This window comes from Diadema setosum, chromosome 11 (assembly GCF_964275005.1).
Source record: "Diadema setosum chromosome 11, eeDiaSeto1, whole genome shotgun sequence".
NCBI classification, from domain to species: Eukaryota; Metazoa; Echinodermata; class Echinoidea; order Diadematoida; family Diadematidae; genus Diadema; species Diadema setosum.
In genome coordinates this window covers 2,711,908-2,734,787 of record NC_092695.1, presented here as the reverse complement: position 1 = coordinate 2,734,787, position 22,880 = coordinate 2,711,908, and the positions used below count along the sequence as shown (strand labels likewise).

The window sequence follows — 22,880 nt, the reverse complement described above, 5'->3', positions numbered from 1 at the left end:
AATTTCAAAGGAAATCCCTATAGTGGAAAGAGTTATGCTCTTGTACATAGTCCTAAAATTCAGTTCTTGTTGTTTTTCTCATAATATGTTTTTGTTGTTTAATACAATCTCTCCTCTCTTATCTCTCGTATGTGTGTATGTGTTTATATGTATTTCTGTTCGTCATTCTCGGCCTAGTTTTCTCAGTTCTGCAATGAGTTATTGTTTTAATAATTATGAAAAGTCTGCAAATCAGATGCCCTTACTTTTTTCTGGCAAACCTCTCAATTTCTATTGATTTTGTCATAAAAGTACACTATCTGTGTTTTACTGTATTTCTGTAGACTAAATGTTATACTAATTTTATGTAATAATGTACATTGAAATGTCTTATTCCAATCGCATTTTTGTTGGAAATGAAACAAATTAAATGGACTACCATCTCCTTTTATTTTGCCGCCCACAATGCACTTTTCAGAGGCGCAGTCGAGGACCGGCCTGAAGTGGAAAGCGTGGAACATCCTGTGTGGAATCAGCGGCTCCCCGATGGACACCGACGGCGACTTGGAGAAAGAACCGGAAAAATCACCCGATGACGTCGGAGTGACGGCTGTGGAAGATCCCAAATGGTCACGTGTAGCTTTCGTCAATGGCGCGCTTCTTGGATTAGTTTGCATCTTTATCTTGGCATACTACGGCTGAACGTATAAGTAGATGAATGATCAAGAAGTAATCAAATCAACAACTAATCGATCGTATGCAATGCTGCAAAGAATGCATTGGTGTTATTGACATAATTATTTACTGGATTGTTCATATACGTATCTTAATATTATAATACTTTACGATCCATACTGCGTTAAGTATTTTTTTAATTGATCAAACAATATGATTGTGTAATGCATGTTCTTGTTGCACTCTTTGTTGGATGGAAATAAATGAAATTGAATTGAATTAAATTGAATTGAATTGAATTGAATTGAATTGAAAAAAAAAAATGGAGGAATGAATTTCTAAACTGAACGATTATAGGACGCTGGTGTCATCAAAGTGTTATCTGAATTCATGCGAAGGAAACCCAGTTTTTAAAATCATAATATGATGGTGTAAAAAGGAGAATTGTTGATGATAGCAGTCTTTTGTAAGTCGAGAACTGTATAAGGAGGTTATTGCTGGCCATCGAATGGAATTTTACAAAGCAGGTCAGATCAGATATAAAAAAAAAAGGGCAATGTAATCTTCCGTAAAGGAGTGAATGAACTCAGGACATTCTGCGACGGCATAAAAGACTCATATTATCAGTCTAATCACTACAAAGCGAGCCATAAAAGATTGTGTAATCAATGGTACTCGAGTTCTCTAAGAATGTAGTGGTCAGATGTGTTTTGCAGGGATCATTGGGAGGAAGGTGGCTATGGATGTCCATTGCCTACTTTGGCCGTCAGTCATTGCTTTGGTGATAATACAGACTTTAAATCACAATTACTTGTAAATAACAGATATTCGTGTCTGCATAAAAGAAGGCATATTATTATTCGACTTGCTTGGAACTTCCTTCCTTCCTCCCTCTCTCTCTCTCTCTCTCTCTCTCTTCTCTTATGTATTTACAGTTCATATATGTAGCGGGAAACATGATTTGTACAAACTTGTATTTTACTTTCCACACATGAATGTAAACAGTATTTTACGTTTTTCTTTGTTCTTCGTTGCTCTGTTTTACTCTTGAAGTAGATTGGTAGTTTTAGGTAGTTTTGATAGCTCCTTAGAAAAGTATATTATACGATGACGTTGGGGGAGGTCAAAATTTTACTATTGGAACTGCTTGCTATGCCTCTTTTATTCTCGTGCTGAAATCCTTTTTCTCATGATTTCAGGACGGCAATTTTAAAGTTCTTTTATATCACTGGGAACATGAAAATCTCACCTTTTTCTTTTTTTTTATTTTAATGTTGACAATGTCTGAAAACTCTGTATTTTTTGTTTTGTTTTGTTTTGTTTTGTTTTGTTTTGTTTTGTTTTTTTTTTGGGGGGGGGGGGGAATGGACACAAAATAGGAAATCGGTTTCCCAGCAACTGCTACTAAAACACTACATGTACGTTAACAATTATTACAGTATAATATGAAATTCAGAAAGCTCGGTTCCATTAGTCTCATTCATGAAAATACATATCAATGCAGCTATGTATAGAAGGTAGTAATGATGTCAGTCTGAATAAAAGTTCTGTTTCTTCTGAGCCACTGGCATTGTCTGCTGATATGCTTCTCGATTTCTGTTTCTGTCTGATATTTGTTGTCAAGTGTACGTTTGTGCATTTGGGATATCAACGTGTGTACGTAGCTTTGGTACATTCTACCAGTATCAGAATGCGTTCAGTTGTCGTACGTCAAGTAATTTACTTTTAGGTTACAAATTTCCTTTATAGTAAAGACAATCTTTACGCTTCTCTCCAAATAAGTTGATCCCGTTCTTACAAAATGTAATCGCTCCAGCTGACCGTTAGATATAACAATAATATTTTTTTTTTCATTATCTTGTATAGTGTTCCAATCATTGTAGTGATCTTAATACAGAACGTAAACTACACATGAGGCACATACACTTTATTATAATATTATACGAACTCTATTATACGAACATTATGTAGCAATACAAATTGTTCTGCCAGGGAAGAACATTCATTAGATTAAAGGCTATATCAGCGGATATCAAACCTTGGCCAATATTTTGTCTGGGAGTCATTTGCGAAAGAAAAGGGACATTTTTCAATACCATGTCCAAAGAGAACAGTGTGAAGAATATTATGATGTAATACATTATAATCTGATGTATTATTATGAATAATATGAAATATAACTTCTAGCTCACCCCCATAGTGGGAAAAGAGAACTCTGTGAAATGAATGGGACAGAAAAAAGAAGAAGCAAAAATCTCTGACAACCACAATGAAGGAAATGTGCGACCAAACTGACATTTTTTACACTTATTGGGAATTATTCCTTCTTGATTAATACTCACGTTTAATGCTTCAGCATTATCTTTTAAACAGTTACACAGAGTTAAAAGTGAGGAGTGTGTAAAGGGCCTTTAAGAAATCGAAACGGGCCTCTAAGACATACCTAATCAAACTATCCTTCCTAAAGAAATGTGCAAGAAAACCACGAGAAGCAATTTTCCATTTAGTTACTTGATTCCTAACTTTGGATTGCTTTTTCAGAAAATATGAGGAACTGGAGATTGATAGCTAATATTCCAAATGACTCACTAAACCTATTTTTCGTCCTCGCGTAAAATCAGGGAGTGGGAATTTTTGTTGCCTCTGTGATGCACTGTCATATACTTTGTGATCCTGTTTTGCATAAAAAAAAAAACAATGGGATTGTCAAAACTGGATATCATCAATTGATAACAGTTGAATATACAAAAGTGTGTGCATTCAGTCAACTATGATAAAAATTTTAAAACTTAAGCCATCTCGTATTTGGTTCATGTGCTCATTCCCCAAACGAAGTTGGTTATGCATTGAACGCATTGTCAAAGAGACTTAATGCCGACTTAATGCCTAAACTTCCCCATATGACCATATGGGATATACATAATTTCATTTTGAAACAAAGAATGCACATGCGTAAGCCCAGTGATGAGAAGGTCCGTCAAATAACTTTTTGTTAAGCATCCATCTCATTGTTTAACACTGAATCCATGAACAACCTTTCTACATTATTATTACCAGATACTAATTGGCTTTGAATGAGCAATTTTTTGCTACCAAGTGGATGTTCCAACAAGCACCATTTGTAAGGAGTTAATAAATCATCATTCAGCATAGATATTTGTCTCAGTAATAAAGATGTGATTTGAAACCAAAATGATGTCTGTTATCACGATGACACTTTCCTTTTGATGCGCAAAAATGGAACTATACAAACTGTCTTCTTTTCTTGACCAAGTTAGACGCCTGTAAAGATGCACTTTATCAGCAGGATTTTTCAACAAGCGTTGCGTCAAGTGAGTCTGCGCTTTTCAAAAATATCTTATCAAAAGGGCAAATCAGGGCAAGACACTATGTGTATTTTCCTCCACTTTGTATAGTCCCTTGTTGATAAGCATGGTGAAATGGAGTTCATATCTGGAAATAACGGCATCTAATTGGTGAATTTTTGCTTCGTTGCGGCCTACGTTATCATTTGTGGTAAAATATCTCAACTGCTTTGATATTAGATTTATTTCTTTTATAGCGTCCACGAAAAAAAAAACAACAACAGCAAAATACGCCATGAAAGAGTCGTTTACACTGGTTAAGAGAATGTGTGATATTAAACACATTAATGACCATCATACGAGCAAAACATGCATGACAAGCGTGATACCATTATAAGAGGTGTACGAAGAAATGGGTAGGATACTCTGAACGTTGGCACCATTAATACAGACAAATTTTGAATAAATGGGGTTTCGTAATAGTAATTACTGCGTGTAATGGCATTGCACGCCATAGTACGCGTGCTTTTTATTGATTTTGTCTTAACTCGGAGTGGGTCAACGTCGTAAAGTGTTTTGGAATAAAGCAAAGATACCCAATAATGAGTAGCCGTTTTCAAGTGAGATGAACCTAGATAATCGCTTGGATAGAAACGGTCTCTTAATCTTTATGAGTGTAATCAGACGGCATTTAAACACTTTACATAAAAGGTAACTTGAGTGCTTCGGTTTGATAGGGACCCTAGAACTTTGGATGTTGACCCATCTTCACCAGTCCCACCTAGATGAGAGAGGAGCGTAAGAAAGAGAGAGAGAGAAAAAAAAAAGAATTTCTTATCATCTGCATCACATGGGCAGCGTTCTGCTTTCAGTCCTTCTTATCTTACCCAACAATTAGAAGAGACCGAATTGCCAGATTAAGAGTCAAGAACCAACGAGTATGACTTAAAACAATTTAAAGACGTCGAAGAAGGCGGCACACCATAGAATGTAGCGGATGCCAATTGGATCGAGCACTGTTAGATTCACCATACGGCTCAATCGTGTTCTTACATAAAAATACTTCGTTCATGTTTGGTCAGATATACTCTTTGTTGAGTATTGGATTTTACCTGGGTACCTGGAGTTTGATTTTTTCAAGCAGTTACGGCAGATAATAATCAAAGAAAAAGGTGGTGACGATCAAGGACGAGGGAAAATACATGAATAGTGAGAAAGATGGGTAATACGAGCTCGAATTTGGAGGCTTGGGATGTTGTTGTCATAGTGATTCATTTCTTGGTCGTCTTTTCTCTCGGATTATGGGTAAGTGGTGGTGATACTATACCAGATTGTTTGCTACTTGTTTGTTTATATTTCATATTCGATTTGTTGGTGTGATTTTTTTTTAAAAGATATTAAAAAAGATTAAAGATTTCGTTAAATTACTTCATTAATAAAATTCACACAATGTCACTCTGAATCGTGCACTAAACTTGACTGAACTCGCAGTTTGATTCCGTTATTTATGAGTTCATTTTCCTCCTTGACAAGAGATCTATACTAGTTAGCAGATTATCGTGGTGAGACCGCCTAAATAGTATCAATAAGATACAAAATATGAATGATCTTTCTTTTGATATTGATATTAATATCATCGATATTGGCATGTTTTCTACCACACATGACTTAAATATTCTAGATATACGTTGTAGGTATCAAGCTGGGTATCGCGACGTAGTTGCGACACCTCCTCTTTTTTAATAGTTTTGAATTCTAGCACTCTTTATTTTGTCATTTGATATCCGCAAGGAGATATTTGCTCACTACAAGAACTGTTTCCTTTCCTTCTTTGTTTTTCATGGCTTTTTTCCTTGTATTCCCCGCAAACTAATATAAACTAATTGGTATCAGAAATCTCTAGTACACAAAACTTGTGTTTATAGCCCTTTATTTGATTTTCATTCGCAACGAGTCTTCTTATGTATCTTCTATTGAGTGAGCATCAGACAAAGTACATTAAAGAAGGTTCTTTCTCTGTGTATCTATAGGGGGTTATGGATATTTAAAATGCTTCTACTTATTGTTAGGTGAAACATTGCAGAAAAACAGGTAGAATCACAATTTTTGTTTGTTTGTTTGTTTATCTATTTATTTGTTTATTTATTTGTTTGTTTGTTTGTTTGTTTGTTTGTTTGTTTGTTTAACTCTAAATCGCTCAAGGCCTGGTCAAATATAACATCTTGTGACTGAATATGAGCTAAACGACAGCTATGAAGTGTAATCGAGTTGAATCTGGAAACGGTCATCGGCTCTTCCTATATAATTATTATTGAGATAGAGAATACATTATTTATTTTGAAAAGCAACGCGTATCAATTGTCATCAAATGAATAGAATGATAAGATTCATCTATATAATGTTCTGGTTCACTTTAACTGACTGACTGTATTCTAACTTCAGGACATTAATGGTACAGTATTGGTGGAGATGAGAATTGGGCTTTTAACTTTTTTGCGAGATACCAAGAAAGCACTTATGAAGTAGTACATAGCATACAATTTGACTGAAATACAAAATGACTGAAACATCCAAAAAACAAAGTAAAACAAAGCGATCGTAATAAAGTGTGGGTCCCACACTTATTAGAATCGTTCTGTTTTGGATATCTCAGCCATTTCAAAACCAATTTTCATCAAATAAATGCTGAGTTCCTCATGGAATTACATGCTCTTTCATAATTCATAAGTGGTTTCTAATTATCTCACCCTTAAATGTTAGAAACCCGAAATTAGGTCTAAACCAAAACTGTACGATCCCTTTAACTCTTTTTTTTTTTCTTTTAGAGGTCTTATTCTTTACTCCTCATATTTCTTATTTCTAGTGAGTTTAAATGAAGGTATCAGTTGTGTTTCATCAGACGCATGTTTCCCGTTTATCATTAACATTCCGAACTGAATTTCATGCGTATTTCTTTGAGCTATAACGCACTCAAAATGAGCGTAAGTTGTTAGGGGCCATTCTGGAGTACGGAGGTAATAAATCTTGTTAATCTGTCTTCAAATGAATCGGGCATCGTAAGTGACATCAACTGTAAATATCTATTTTCTTTTTTGACAATGAACCTTCATTTCATGAATTGCGTGTCTTTGTATGCGTCTTTCTAGAGACTAAAAACTGTGTCAGTTATATTTGATAAAAGCTGGTGATAAGCAGCTGAATAATCCCAAGGCAAATACGCTCGTTAATAACTAATAGAGAGTGGTTCATAATGATGGCATTGCGTGAATAATTATATCCGTGGAACAATTCCAACCAGTAAGTGCTACGAGACATTGTTCTAGTGGGTGTCAAAACATTTGGACTTCTAATCTATTATGATAAGACATGCGTATATAGCTCTTGTAATGAATTATAGAGATACAATTGTGTTCTTGTATGCCTTATGTAATTACTCGTTTGTATCTCGTCTGAAAGAAGAATAGTTACGGATAACGCTTTAAACGATTGCAAACTAACACGCACAGGGAAATTCCCCTCCGTGAAAAGGTGTTCGCAACACAGGAGAAAATGTGTCACATGTTGCCTGTGTTGAGAGAGACTTAATCATGTTTTTTTAAATGTAACATTTAGTTTCTAATTTCACATAAATTACACAGAAAGATGTGTAATCTCACGAAAATAATCAAAACCATGCTATATACACTATGTTCTATCTCTTAACATTTATCAATGGTGGTTACATAACTTGTATATTAAATGCAATATGATCGGTCATAAGGGCTGTGTGAAAAGGCAGATAGTCCTAGTAGAGGCATCGGGTAATTTTCTTTTTTTTTTGTTGTTTTGTTTTTAATCCTTTTACTTCGGAATCGTTTGTATTTATATGTACTACTTCCGTTAAGAGACAGAAAGTATGAGAGAGAGAGAGAGAGAGAGAGAGAGAACGAAAGATCCATATTACGCCATACAACTTCATAATTTGTAACAGTTTCGCTGCAACACAGAGTAGTTTCTTTCCTTCTATAACGTTCGGAAGCTAGAAATTTTCAGATGATCACGTTATTCAAGCTGAGAGTTTGTCTAATCTACAATTCAATTGATTATTATTGACAGGCGGCATGGGGAGGAGGAAAGGACTCGACGAGTGGCTACTTTCTGGCGGGAAGAGAAATGTCTTGGTGGTTGGTGAGTTCTTCAAGCATGTTACTTTTAGCCATATATTTAGCAAATGCATTTGTTTTCTTTTGCGAATCGGGACTTCCCGACCGACAATTCTTCGACTAGTTGAATTCGCAATTGTTGAGTAACGGTACTGAACGAAGAAAATATGTAATATGTGTACGTCACATTCATGTCAAGATCGGAGTTGATATTTTTGCGTATTTTTAAGTTCGCGACTGAGCACCAGACTCACGAAATTTGCGAAATAAAAACATCGCGAATATTTGGTATATAGAGTATTATGTAGTTTAAAACTTTGGCATTAGTTATGATCAAGTAAACTTGTATAAAATGTATAATTATTGCTTATAAGAAGATCAATCACTATATCAAAGTTTACTGCACACCAAATATCGTGCAGCTTACAGCCTAGTTCCCTAAGGTGGCAGAGGATTAACGGAGTGATTCCATTCCTGAGTGTCCTTCCAACTATGAACGACAAATAGTATTAAAGGGAAAGTAAACCCAAAGAGCAATGTGGATTGGGTGAAAGCAGCAACATTAATAGAACACATCAGTGAAAGTTTGAGGAAAATCGGACAATCGATGAAAAAGTTATGAATTTTTAAAATTTTGGTTTTGGAACAGCTGGATGAGGAGACTACGTATGAGAGGACAACAATATAAAGAAAATATAAAGAAAATTATATTTAAAAAAAAATCACTTTTCTAGAATTATGAAAAAGCACTTGACTAGCCGCTTTCAGAAAACAGGGGGAATAATTGCTACTCATAACATAGTTATGTCAGTATCAAGTTGATGAAATTTGTAATTTTCATCAAAAAGGATTTTTTTGTGGAATTCTCTTTATATTTTCTTTAAATTGTTGTCCACTCATATGTCATAACCTCTAGTAGTCTCCTCATCCAGCGGTTCCAACACCAAAACTTTAAAAATTCATAACTCTCGCATCGATTGTCCAATTTTCCTCAAACTTTCACTCATGTGTTCTACTAATCTTGCTGCTTTCACTCAATCCACATTGCTCTTTGGGTTTGCGTTCCCTTTAAACACGGTGTACATTAAAAAAAAAGAATAAGTAAACGTCATATTTTGAAGACCACATCGAAGTAATATATTCAAGACACTTGGCTACACAAGCACCATTTGGTAGGACGAACTTTGAATACTGATGTCTTCAGATCCCGTCTGATGGTTTGAATGTCAATGTTTCTATATTAGTTAGTTCTTCTTCTTTTTTTTTTTTTTCATTTCATCCCTCGTCATCAGGTCGGACTGTCTCTAACTGTGACGAATATCGGCAGCTCGACGTTCATTGGCGTGGCGGGTACAGCATCGATCTCCGGTTATGCGGTGGTCTCCTATGAATATTACGTAAGAATCTCTTTCAAGGAATCCAGTCCAAAAACGATGATTTACCCTCTAAATTTGTTTTTGGTGTAATTATTTGAATGTCGAGCGAAAGGCAGAGTTTACATTTTTTTAAAAAAGAATCGCAAAAGGTTCATCTACTTAAGACTCGTCTAAACGTTACCATGGAAAAATCGCGTCGTATATGTAAAAAAAAAAAAAATGGAATTTTTAAAAGGACATAAAATTGTAGTGCGTATTCATCGTTGAAAAGTCTTTTGTGTTGATATGCATATGCGTCGATTAGTCAATGGCACTTTCTTCTTCCTTAGATATACAATGATACAATTAATTGACTATCGTTGTCTATGTCCCATGTCGTTCTTCTTTCAGGCGCTGATGGCATTGTTAACACTGGGATTTTTATTTGCACCGGTATATTTTGCTGCTGAAGTAAGTAGCTAAACTCACCTGAACACGAATGAAACAAACAATATGAAGAGGCCTTTATTGGGCCTATCTTTTAATAATGACAACAGTAGTGATGAGGATAATACAAATTTGAAATTGATACATTGTATTTTGAAAAAAAAAAAGGATCAAGTCATCATTTTGATAAATCCAGAAGGTTGATCTACTGGTCATACAAAAAATAAAATAAAATAACTGACGGAAATCAATGGAATTCAATTGTTACGCCAACTAACACTATGTAATAATTTACTATACATACTAGTATCTGGCTCAACGTGTTTTCACTAACTTCTTTAGTTGTTTTTACGTATTTAAAATGTATAATTAAGTGACATGAATTCGAGTGTTTATATGTCAGAAACCCATAGATGACTGTATCTCCGTTCGATCGTCCTTAAGTTTAAAATAAACAATTTATCTATACATTAACTTAAAATCAATAAGTTATGAAAACCTACCAATGCTCCTATCGTACTTGGTTTATTCTGCGTTAGATATCAACTGTACCTGAATACTTGAAGCTGCGATTTGGAGGAAATAGACTCCAAACGTTTATTTCAATCATCAACCTTATTGTGGCAATCATCATCATGCTCTCGGTAAGTGCCAACTTTTCAAGTTTTTAAGTTTTCGGTTTATTTTCATTTTCTCCGTCTCAACATATTCAATATCATAATATACGCAAAATGTACATCACCGCGAAGAAATATGAACAAAAGTATTCAAAAAGTAAAAAGGAGAGTGCATCACATTTTGATAGGGATTGCAGAGATAGGCATTTTGGTAATGAATGGATTGGAAGATGGAGATGGGAGGCTCATTAAAAAAGCCAAGCTTGTAGATTATGGGTCACAGCAGTTACAACGTACAATGTGGGCCTACATACCAAAAAAAAAAAAAAAAAAAAAGAAAAGAATAAAAGAAATGTGTGGTCACCAAACCGAGACTATTAACCAAATTAAACATGAATATGTGCATAAACAGATCTAAAGCTCGCTATTAGCACTATATTCATACCTAAGATAACGGTTAGTATGTCTTGCTGGAGTGTAAACTTTCTGGAAAAATGAAATCGAAGAATGCCTTTTCTACAAAATAAACTGCCTTCGATTGGACCTTCGTGTTTCATGCCAGCTGTTCTTTCGTCGGTCCATGCGTAGGTATCGTTGTGACATAATATGTTATGTCTGGTATGAAAAATATTATAATAATACAACAGTCAAACTCAGAGGTAATAATTCTAATGAAAATACAGCTGCTATGTTCTTAAGAGCGATAATCCAATGCGTATAAGTATAATAAGTATAATATTCAAAATAAAATTGTCAATTCATATCCCACTAGACAATCTAATGAATTTCATTTACCATTGTCCAGGACGATTTTAACTAAATCTATTATTATTCTCCTCTGCCGGACATAAATTCTGGAAAATTATTTAATAAGTGCGAACCGTTATGAGGTCAGTGTACTAACATCTAGGGAAGAATAATCACTATCTTCACCAATGTGTTAAAAACTGTCCTTATAATAATCTTTGTAATAACATCCATACTCATAACAATCAAAGTAACGATGTAATAACATCCATACTCAATGTAGTAACATCCATACTCATAACAATCAAAGTAATTGTAATGTTTATGGCATTGTTTAATGACTACTGTGTTTCCTGGAGACGTCATATCTACGATAGCTCACTTGTAAACACTTATTATGTTGTCTGCCTTCTGTCGCCATAGGGGGAGATGTACGCCGGGTCCATCGTGATCCAGCAAGCCCTTGGCTGGAATATTTACACCTCCGTCATCGTCCTCCTCATCCTTACAGCAATCTACACCGTGGCCGGCGGCCTCAAGGCTGTCATCTTCACCGACGCTCTCCAGGCCGTCGTCGTCATGATCGGCGCCTTCGTGCTCATGGGACTCGGTGAGTTGGTAGCCCACGTTTAGGTCGTTGCAATAACGCTGAACGTTTGTTGTTGTTGTTGCCAATATGATAAAGATGATAATAATTAGGATATTAGTGATAATGATAATATACTAGTAATGATAAAAATAAATGATGATGATGATGTTACTACTAATGATAATAATGGAACGATAGTGATAATAATAATAATAATAATAATAAATACGTTCTTAGATACATTATGGAAACAAAAATAAACAAACAAACAAACAAACAAACAAGCACTTCTTTATTCACTTTATGGAACATTATCAACAACTATTATTAAATACATGAACTTTTTTGTGCACCTTGGTTGATGATGAGTAGGAAAAACACACAGGAAACACAAATAAAAATTGTTTCAACTTGATTTCACTATTATATTCAAATTAACAAACAATTGTTCTAGAGAATACAGTGATTTTACGTTTTTCGAGCTAAGTGAGAGTAACCCGAAAATCAAACTAGTCAAACTTAGTGGCCAAACTACTAAAACTAAAAAGGGTGATCTAAAAGATCATAGACGTGTCGAAGTGATAACACTATACAATGCCATTACTTAGTCAACTTCAATATCAATCTCTCGGTACTTACTATATCAGAATCACATTAAGGTTTTCCTCGTTGTCTTTTCTTTATAGCCATAAGCGAGATTGGTGGTATTGGGAACCTGCGGCTGAATTACATGACGGCCATTCCGAACACTACCCAGATCTGGGGTAACACTACCTGTGGCATTCCTACTGAGGAGACCTGGCACATATTTCGTAACGCCCAGACCTCCGACATGCCATGGCCTGGAGTGGTCTTTGGCGTCTTCATTCTGGGACTCTACTACTGGTGCACAAACCAGGTTCGACTTGGGTCTTTTGTTTTCATTGCGAACATACGCTGTCGGCATTCATGGCAAATACAAGCCTTCTAAATCAGGAGCTTCTCAGAGAAAAACCTTTTCAAACAGATCATACAGATTTAACGCTTGATTTGTTGTCTTTATTTTGTCAGACACAGAGTAAGGCCTATCCATAAAATCATTTACTTGCACACGTTAATTTGGTAGTGGCTCTTTTGGGCTGGGTCTGAGACAAAAGTGGGCTCTTCGTCCAAAGATAGTATTCAGATTGCACATACATGTATTATTATTTTCATTTAAACTAGTTTGATATACTGTGATTATTAATTTTGATGCATTTTTTGCTATAATTGTGGCTGTTTGAAATATAAGGTCATTACTTTATTTCTGTGATTAGAACTATTATCAACATTGTTTCAAGCAAAGAAAAGAGGTGTATTGATTATCTTCTTCTCGCGTTAACTCTTCATTAATTGCCCCACTCAGGTTATCGTCCAAAGAACACTGGCGGCTAAGAGCATAAATCACAGCAAGGGGGCGTGTGTCATGACGGGGTACTTCAAGGTGCTACCCATGTTCCTCATGGTCTGGCCAGGAATGATCAGTCGCACTCTATGGCCAGGTACGGGATCAGATCGTAGACGAGAGTGATTGTAGTGACGAGTGAACGTCACGAGTTCGACACCCACGAATCATACTGCCCACGAGTCATACGCGCCATGAGTCATACAGCCCACGAGTTACAGTATAAGGCCCTCGAGTAATTCATACACCCCATGAGTCAAACAGACCACGAATCTTACAGTCAATGAGTTCGACACGAGGCAAACAAGGCCCACGAAACCAACACATTAAAGGTGCATGGTCCCGTTGTTTTAGTCAAATGCGTACGCGGGCGCACGGCGCAAGTTTCCTATAGGGACCTACACTATCTACTCCTCTTTGACGCTTACGTTTTGGCCCACTTTCCCGAGTCCGAAGAAGTCCGATTCACTGTACTCAGTGGTCCGATCACAGTTTGGCTTATGATTCGGCTGAGGGGGATGACGGCTTCAGCAAACTTCTTTTGTGATGTCATCGTAAGAAGCACATATGCACGCACCCTGGCATTACTACAGACTGCGCGATGCGCAGAGAAGACAACGAAGGCAACGTTACTGTAGCAACACCTTCGCACTTTACTCTCGATGACAGCTCAACTTCGGTAATCTTCGTATCAATGCTAACAGTGATCGGCAGTATCATCAACAGCGCCCTCTACACTACCGGGACTATGCACCTTTAAGCCACACATGTCGAACTCGTGGGCTGTTTTTACGTAGTGTCAAACTCATGGACCTCATTTGCCTAGTGTTGAACTCAAGTGCTGTATGACTCGTAGGCTGCATGACTCATGGGTGTCAGTCTCGTGGAATGGCCGCGTGATGACAGGGATGATGATGACGATGGCCTTTTAGCATTTTTTATTTCAATGATAGAATTTATAAGATTCATTAGCTGTAAATATGAGGACCGACTTTCTTCACTTTCTAAACAATTCCTTTTCAATTCAATTCAATTCAATTCAATTTAGTTCAACGTTATTTTTCCATCCAGCAAGGAATGAAACAAGATAATTCAACATTAAGTATATATAAGTAAAACAACCACAATGTTTTATTAGTTTCAATCAAAGAAACAAGAGATACAAAACGAAAAGTGAATCGGAAAATTGTCAACTGTCCTCAGTCCTGTAATATTTATGTCTGACGTACGTTCTAGAGAAATTTCAGAACTCAATCATTCACTGTTCTTTTTCCATGGCATGGTCATTTAATACGAAATGTTTGCCCAACCGCCAACAGCAAGTCTAACGGAGTATGTCATGTCGTAGTTTGTATTGCACCGAATGATTCGGAATTCTAAAAAGAGGTATTTTGTTATGATTTGAAATACATAATCAAGCAAATTTGGAAACGGGGGGAGTGAGAAAAGAAAGTATTTTGATTGGCTCTACGCTCAAGCCAGAACTAAAGAAGAAGAAGAAGAAGAAACGTCTTCAAAAACGACATTTACAATACATTGTGATGGCGTAATTGCTCCCCTAGATTTCATTTCAAACCAGAAAAAAAAAATATCTGGAACTAAATAATATTGCGTCTTCAAAAAGGAATATTTGAATATTTTCAGTTATTATCATTGTTCCTCATGAAAGCAATAGCAGAATCTCTTCCCTATTAAAGTATCAAGCAGATATTGCCAACTTTCACTGCAAAATGTGGTTATCTTTAATTTCATGGAAAATTTTGGACGCAATTTACTTCTCTTTTTTTTCTTTGCTGATGTTGTAAATGACATTGCTGAGTGTTACTGATGTGTGTGGAAGCCTAATTCTGCTAATTTCTGCCACTCGAAACCGAATGTCTTGTCAACAAATTAATCAACCAGATGAGATAGCATGCGTGGTGCCTGAAATATGCAACCGAGCCTGTGGGAATCCAGCGGGCTGTTCGGACATCGCCTACCCGAAGCTTGTGGTCGAATTGATGCCTACCGGTAGGTTGGACTCTCCTGACAAGCGCAGTATTATTCGACTACTAGTATCTAGTAGCTCCATGATATAATCGTCATTAGTTGTCATGGTAGTGTTGAAGCGGAAAAGGTATGCGTGTATTTGTAGTGTCAGATAGAAGTACGTGATGATAGGAATTGATGTAAGTGTGCGTATTAAAGGTACGTAATGCCGTTGATATGACATGAATTAAATGACTCATGAATATTTTGTGATGTTTATACAATAACAATGTCTTTACAAGGGGATTTACATTTGCGGGGTTAAAGGTTCCATGATGGAGGCGCTGAAATGCAGTTGTACAAGACGTGGATGGCAATGCATGCAATTGAGAACCATGCAGTTGAGGCTTTTTGGTTACATTTCAAATGATAACAGAAAAAATATATAATTGCCTAGATTTGTGTTAAGGACGAAGACGTTCGTTCTTATCCATCACTTGTTTATTCTACACAATCAACTGTAACATTGTGTGATCTTTCTCTTTCAACCCTAAATCGCGATCGTCAACGCACAAACCAACAAACAACAACAACAGGCGTAAAGGGTTTGATGTTGGCTGCCATGTTGGCCGCCATGATCAGTTCACTGACCTCAATCTTCAATGCATCCAGCTCTATGTTCGTCATCGACATCTGGTACAAGCTGAGGCCGACCTCTACTGAACTCGAGCTTGTCATTGTTGGAAAGTAAGTAATGCAATTAATTAAAGGTATTATTTACCATTGGGAGTAGTGATGCAAAAAAAAAAATGAGATATCACATTTGATGCATTTGTGTAGATTAGTGGTGTCACAAAACATCCTCCCATATTTTGCACTAAAGCCTAAAATATAGGGAGATATCACTATCTTTTTTTTTCTTACTAAACCACAACTGTAGACGGTTTAGTTTAGAAACAATATTATTTTAAGTACTGTTCAGGTTTTGCATATTTAACAATATTTACATTGGTTGTTTCTATCCCTATGCTGGCTATTGTGAAGTTTTACTGTGAAACGTCTTCTAGGTGATATGTACTGAGTACAACAAGCGAATACCTGATCTCCCCTTATCCCTTTCTGTGTTAATGAGTCCAATGTGCACAAATTTCACACAGATACATACGAACAAGAAGTGTGTGTGTGTGTGTGTGTGTGTGTGTGTGTGTGTGTGCGTGTGTATGTGTGTGTGTGTTTGTATGTGAAAGAGATAAACAAATGAAGTTACAGAGAGAGAGAGAGTTTGATGATGTGTATTATAATGATTATCAATGCTATGCGTATGTTTCATTTTATTTTATTTCGTTTCGTTTTTATATTCCAAAAGAAATGCAAACATAGCTCCGTAATCTCTTTTCTTGGGCTGCAGTAATTGATTGAAAGTACTCCGTTAATCCGTTGAGGAAGAATTGATTTTGTTTCCAAACGATACATAAGCCTATCCTAGTATTCTCGTGAGTGGACTTCAACGGATTAAAAGCAAACAATTAAAAACATAACAGACTTTGGCAGACATGTTGGCTCTTTCGTTTTACATTTTGTTATAGATTGTAGTTGTCAAACAGTTCACGAAAAATAAAGCTTGAACACTTCATCTTAACGCAGATTTTGTACCCTGGTGTTGGTCGTGGTCGGTGTGCTGTGGATTCCGGTCATCCAGGCATACGGGTCCGGGGAACTCTTCGTGTACGTTCAGTCCATTCTCTCCTATCTCTCACCGGCAGTCTTCGCGGTATTCACAATGGGCATCTTCTGGGAGAGGACCAACGAATTCGTAAGATTTTTTTCACTCTTTTCATTTTGTCCACAATCAAACAAAAACAATGGTGCCAACAGTAACAAAAGCAACGTCAGCAGCAGTTTCTGTTCAAGCTGAAGAAGAAACTGCATGCTAATGATATTGATGATTATAAATTATAAATAGTTCATCCAGTTCAGATCATTTCAATTTTCTCCATCGCAACATAATCAACATCATGAATTTTTCATAGAGTACGTAAGTAAAGAATTTCGATATAAGCATGATAAGCAATCAATAAAAAAGGGGTACATTATACTTTAGAAGGTGATCAATACATGTTTTATTGTAGAGACTACTGTCTCAAGCAAAGCCGATATTTCTGGCAATCATTTTTACATGTACTTCCATTTGCGAGCGTTACTTTGTCTTTTGCAAACATAAACTTAGAATACGAGAAATATTTGATCCTCGTCATTACAAGGAGTGGAGACTGAGAAAAGTACCTGCGATTAGGCCTATATCATTGAAAGAGTAACTCCTGGCATCCCATTGAAATGTGTCAGTAACAAATAGGCTAAACTGAGACTGGATAGAGAGCACACTTGTTGAATGTATAGACACTGCTTCGATCTGTCTCCTTGGTAATAAGCTATTGAGAAAGGTGTATTAGAGGTGTACAGACAGATAATATCTAGTTTAGGTTTCACGGAAGGATACATCTGCAATTATATAACCAGAAGTTCAATTTCATCTGATGATATTGTAGATAGTTAGCACAGCCGTCGCACTCAAATATTACTGTATAACAGGTAGTATGACAGCGATCTAGTTTTATTGTCATCAATGGTCGGCCACCATGAGTTGTGTTCATGGAAACGGTATACAGCTAAATTGCCGTAGCACGCTTTCTTTGATCCGTTTGTAAGCATAATCATGGTAAAATACATGTGAAAGTCATAATTATTCAGTGCATGTAACTACTAAAAGATGAGTATAAGTACACACGTAATTTCATTCATATCACAACGATACCCCTAACACCATGCTAATCAATCGACTTATTTACAAAGCATTTTTGCGTTTTATGACGTAATCTCCCCTCTCCCCAGGGTGCTTTCTGGGGTCTGGTCATAGGATTCCTCGTTGGTCTCACCCGCTCCATCTTGGATTTCGTCTATGGGGTGCCCTCTTGCGGCCAGGAAGACAACAGGCCAAACATCGTCCGGAATTTCCACTTTTTGCATTTTGCAGCGTTCCTCTACGGATTCTCACTCATTTTAGTCGGCGTCATAAGCATGATGCGTGATCCCATCCCGCCAGAGAAGGTGGGTGATGCACGTTAGACTTACCCTTTTCTTTAATTCTTTCCATTGTCACTCTCTTTGTCATTATATTACCCATCTGTACACAATTATTAATTCTATTTTGCAATAATTTTATATAGATATGGAAATAAATGAAATGAAATAAAACCTGTCTATGTTTATTGCTTGAATCATTACCCTTTGCTACAAAGAATTGTCATAGCTTAGTCTATGATAAAGAATAGGAATCGAAAATCCCACTTTCCTCCGCTTTTGATACAAAGAATTTGCCGATAGAACTCAAAATTTTATCAATTTTTGCTTCGTATCATTAAAACTAATAACTGTAATGAACTATTTTTTAGGCTTCTTTATGGGGTATTTGAGTGCGTTCAATGCTTCTGCGTTGAGTTCTGCTTATACTTCCACTTACAAGCTGTAATTTGTACTCTCCAAATAAGTAAAGGTTTTCTGATATATTTACAATAATAATATTTGCTGACGAAACATGTCAACCATCCTCACCACAACAGCACCAACTTTTCTTTTTTTTTTGAGAGAGAGAGAGAGAGAGAGAGCTTCCTAGCTCTATGAAGCATCCGAACTACACGTTGTTCTGATATTACCAGAATTTCGTTTCCCACCTTATTTCTGAGCGATATTTTGCGTCTTCGTATTCTGCAGCTGATCCGTCTTACATGGTGGACAAGACACTCCAAGATACCACGCGTGCCCATGTCAGAAGAGGTGGAGGAGAAAAAGAAAAAGAACGAAATCCTGAGGGAGGAGCGAGCCAAGGAAAATGCCATCAGTAAGGACTTTGATATTTCTTACCAGTAACATTTTTTTTTGACAATAAAGATTACTAGTATGCAGTTGCTAACAAGAATCTAATGGGACATGAACAAAAACTTCGAAATCCCATGTACATGTGACAATAACTATTCAATAACAATCCCATCTTAATCTTTAACTTTAACTTTAACTCGATTTTGATTGGTACCTACGCTCAACAAGCTCGCTTTTAATTAGGTTCCTTCATATTTCTTTAGCATTTTTTTCACAGATTCCAAACCTCATAGATCGACCACTATATGTTTTATATATTTGCAATATTCTATGTATGTCTTCAGCATGATATCATGTACTTCATTTAATTTTGTTATATTTGATGCATTTTTTCATCGAGAAATATGAAAATAAATTGAAATTGAAATTGAAATTAAAATTGAAATTCAACTATTCAATCTTAGCAAGGTTTTAGACTGAAAAGACATTCCTTTTTTTCTTTTTCTTTCTCAGGTTTGCATGTTTTTTCAGTCAACTATAACATTGTTACAGGTTGTCTCAGGTTTTGCTTTGGTCTCGGGTCTCGTATCCTTTTTATGAACTTGATGTCTGAATTACTTATTTTACTGTATGGAAAATGCTGATATTTTTATTTGGAAATAAAACAAACGAGGGACAAAAGAGAAAATAAACAATACTACAGCAATACCATCGCCATTGTCCTGTTAGTATAAAAGATCCAGAGAAAGAATCGGGACCTTTAACAAAATGATGCCAACATTAGACTGCAGTTGCAGGCAATTTTACAACCGGGAAAGTAATTCAATTTTCAATACCTAACTACAGGTTGAGGGCGCTGCAAAAACATCGATGTTAGATTTAACACCATGGGTGTCAAATCTAACACCGATCAAGTGTCAATAGAGGACCACACCCACAGGTGTAGAAAGTATGTTGTGATGGTGTTGAATAGTGTTCACCTGGCACTTGGTGGTGTTAATTTGACACTGTAGCTGGTGATATTTTTGACACTGCGCTGGTGTTATTAATTCAACAATGACACCGCATGGTGTTGATTTGATATTGCTGGTGTTAATGTCAGTGGTATAACACCCGTCCAGCTTCAATTTGATACCACACCAACTGGTGTTACTATGGTGTAAATGTGTTCACACCTTCTTTTTTTTTTCTTCAAAAATCAAGTACTTTATCGGAAAATTCTTGATCGTCTTGTTGAAGTTCAAAATCAACAAGAAGAACAGTAACTAAGAAACTATTCAAAAAACAATTCTATATTTTGAAGTGACACCCGGAGGTGTTAATCTAACACCACAAATGAGCACCGGGAATTTATCACCAGCTCGGTGTTTCACATTTAACGCCGGACTTTCTGCAGCGTAAAAAGTGAACTGTTGGACTGGCTGTCCGGTTGCTGCGTTGTTTGCCTGTTTGTTTGTTTGTTTGTTTGTTTGTTTGTTTGTTTGCTTGTTTGTTTTTTGTGTTTTTATATATTTCTCCTATACTGATTGCATCCGTAAATGTTTTATGCACCATATTCACGACAGTGGTTTGAGTTAGAAATGTCATTACATGGTAGGTCTGTCTGTTAAACGAGACGGGGCAAGTCACGAGTCACCGTCAACGATCTGTTTGCTGATAACTGCGCATTCAAAGTTTATAGAATCAGACTAGACAGTAGAGGGCGTACAGCAAGTCTGAAAATGGAAAAAAAAAAAACGTGATAAAGCAAATAAACTCGATATTTCTGACGACCATATTTCATTTTCTTCTTCTTCTTCTTCTTTTCCTCCTCCTCCTCCTATTCCTCCTTCTTTCTTTCTTTCTTTCTCTTCTTTTTCTTCTCCTTTTTCCTCCTCCTCTTTTTCTTCCATGTTGTTATCATCTTCAACAGAGGCTCAAGCTCGAACTGGCTGGAAGTGGAAGGCATGGAACATCATGTGTGGTATCAGTGGCTCACCAATGGACCCCGATGAACAGGAGGAGGAGGAGAAGCGCTCCCGTAAGATGCCGGCAGATGAGGATCCCAGGGTGTCCACCTTCGCCGCTGTGAATGGTATCCTCCTAGCAGGCGTATGCGTATTCCTCTTCGGCTACTTTGCCTAGTTGGAGCTAATACATCCTAACTATGACGTCACGGCTTAGCCTGCTCTGAAGAGGGTCTATCCCCCTTAAAAACATGAAGCAACAACAATGGAATAAAAAACCCACAGTATGAATAATCCGACGAAACCAAGAGAATACGACTCGATATGACTACAGGAGTCGTGCGTAGAAAGTCTAGATAACATCGTTTTATATTCCAAAAAGGCATATTGTTATTATACATACACCGTCCTGAAATCAACCTACTGGATGGGTGATAATGCCCCACATGTTATTAGGAGATCAGTCAAAACAGGCAAAATTCAACGTAGGGGGTATGGAGGTGTCTTGAATTCGTCTACAGTGGTATTCATTGGGGTAAAATGAAAGAAAAACAATGTATACGGACTCACTGAAAAACAGCCCTGAGGCTGATAGTGGGTTTTTTTTAAACCGTATTGAAATAGATAAAACAATAAAATAAAACAAAGAAAAACAATAAATGAAGTGTTTTAAATACAATTCAGAATTAGTTTATGGTTGATTCCCTATCTACCATCCATGAAAGAACAAATGGCCACATAAAGAAACACAGCAACAAAACGCTCAGTGATTGTTACTTCTGCTTTAGTTTGTTTGATGACTTCTGTGCACCCGTGTCCGTAGTGAGATCGAAAATGCCTTAACAACATTTTGTCATGTCATATAATTACCTTGGGCAAGACGAAACATTTTTTTTTTTTGTACCTCGTACATTTTTCACCAATTTTGTCATAAATTCTTGTTATTTTTTTGTTTTACGACGAGTTGCTTCTACTTTCATGTTTTAATCTCGTCGTTCACATTGACTTTTCTTGTCTTTCTTTTATGATTTTTTTTTTTTCAGGAGAACTCTATATAACTCAATGTAATATATTATATATATATATATATATATATATATATATATATATATATATATATATATATATATATATATATATATATATTATAGTCTTCTTCACAAATCGATTATTCAGAAAAATTGCGCAATCCCTTTAAAAATTTGATGTGGTTTAAAATAAGTAACGTTTCTGGCTAAGCTTTCTTGAATGAAAGATCAGGCTTTTTAAATCACATTCTTACTTAATATTATAAGAACATGCTAAGCCAACTATAATACCTCGGATGTACATTGTTATTGTCATGATGGACTACATAAGCATAGATCTGTTTTCCTTTTGGACTATAAATGAACAAGTCTGTATCATAAGTGACTGGTAAAAATGGTGTCTGGTCACTGTTTTCTTATGTCTATTGTACACACCATTTGCGCGATTACTGCACACGGAGTTGTGACCATGTGGTCAATTCTGAACTCGATGAGCAACGCACTACGCCCTCTTTCGTTAGATGTGTCTTGCAACAGAGCATGCAAGAACCTTGCAGCTTGAGCTCGAGTGACGTCGTATCCCACACAGACAATAAAAGCAAACACACAACCAAACGCATCATACGCGTTCTACTCGTCAATAGTTATAATAGTTGTATCTTATCCAATGCAATTCTATACATTGCCAGTGCGTTCGCTAAGCATGAAATTAATGTGTAAACTCACGGTGAACAGTCATGGAGAGATAACAAATCAAGTGTCCATCACTTCTCAATGACATTCAGC

General features: G+C 36.4%; 2 protein-coding genes across 2 annotated transcripts in view; both read left to right on the top strand.

Annotated features, from left to right (window-relative positions):
* Window positions 1-2,217, top strand: part of LOC140234770 (sodium/glucose cotransporter 4-like) — a 29,312-nt gene extending 27,095 nt beyond the window's left edge. Inside the window, exon 15 of the mRNA XM_072314806.1 lies at window positions 458-2,217. Coding sequence (XP_072170907.1) covers window positions 458-681 — 224 coding nt within the window. The 3' untranslated portion in view covers window positions 682-2,217. The remainder of the gene's footprint in view (window positions 1-457) is intronic.
* Window positions 2,218-5,177: 2,960 nt separating this feature from the next.
* On the top strand, window positions 5,178-21,244 carry LOC140235049 (sodium/glucose cotransporter 4-like). Its single transcript, XM_072315085.1, has 14 exons — window positions 5,178-5,264; window positions 8,055-8,126; window positions 9,394-9,498; window positions 9,868-9,927; window positions 10,443-10,547; window positions 11,691-11,877; window positions 12,543-12,754; window positions 13,241-13,376; window positions 15,182-15,289; window positions 15,844-15,994; window positions 16,892-17,060; window positions 18,137-18,352; window positions 19,016-19,142; window positions 21,033-21,244. Exons 1-14 carry the CDS (start codon window positions 5,178-5,180, stop codon window positions 21,242-21,244), a joined length of 1,947 nt encoding a protein of 648 aa, XP_072171186.1.
* Window positions 21,245-22,880: the final 1,636 nt, after the last annotated feature.

Bases quoted from the DNA above. Each gene is read 5' to 3' on its own strand.
- LOC140235049 (XM_072315085.1), top strand. From the start codon at position 5,178: ATGGGTAATACGAGCTCGAATTTGGAGGCTTGGGATGTTGTTGTCATA. The intron at 9,499-9,867 runs GTAAGAATCTCT...TTCTTCTTTCAG, and splicing joins TGGTCTCCTATGAATATTAC to GCGCTGATGGCATTGTTAAC. The intron at 19,143-21,032 runs GTAAGGACTTTG...CATCTTCAACAG, and splicing joins AGCCAAGGAAAATGCCATCA to AGGCTCAAGCTCGAACTGGC.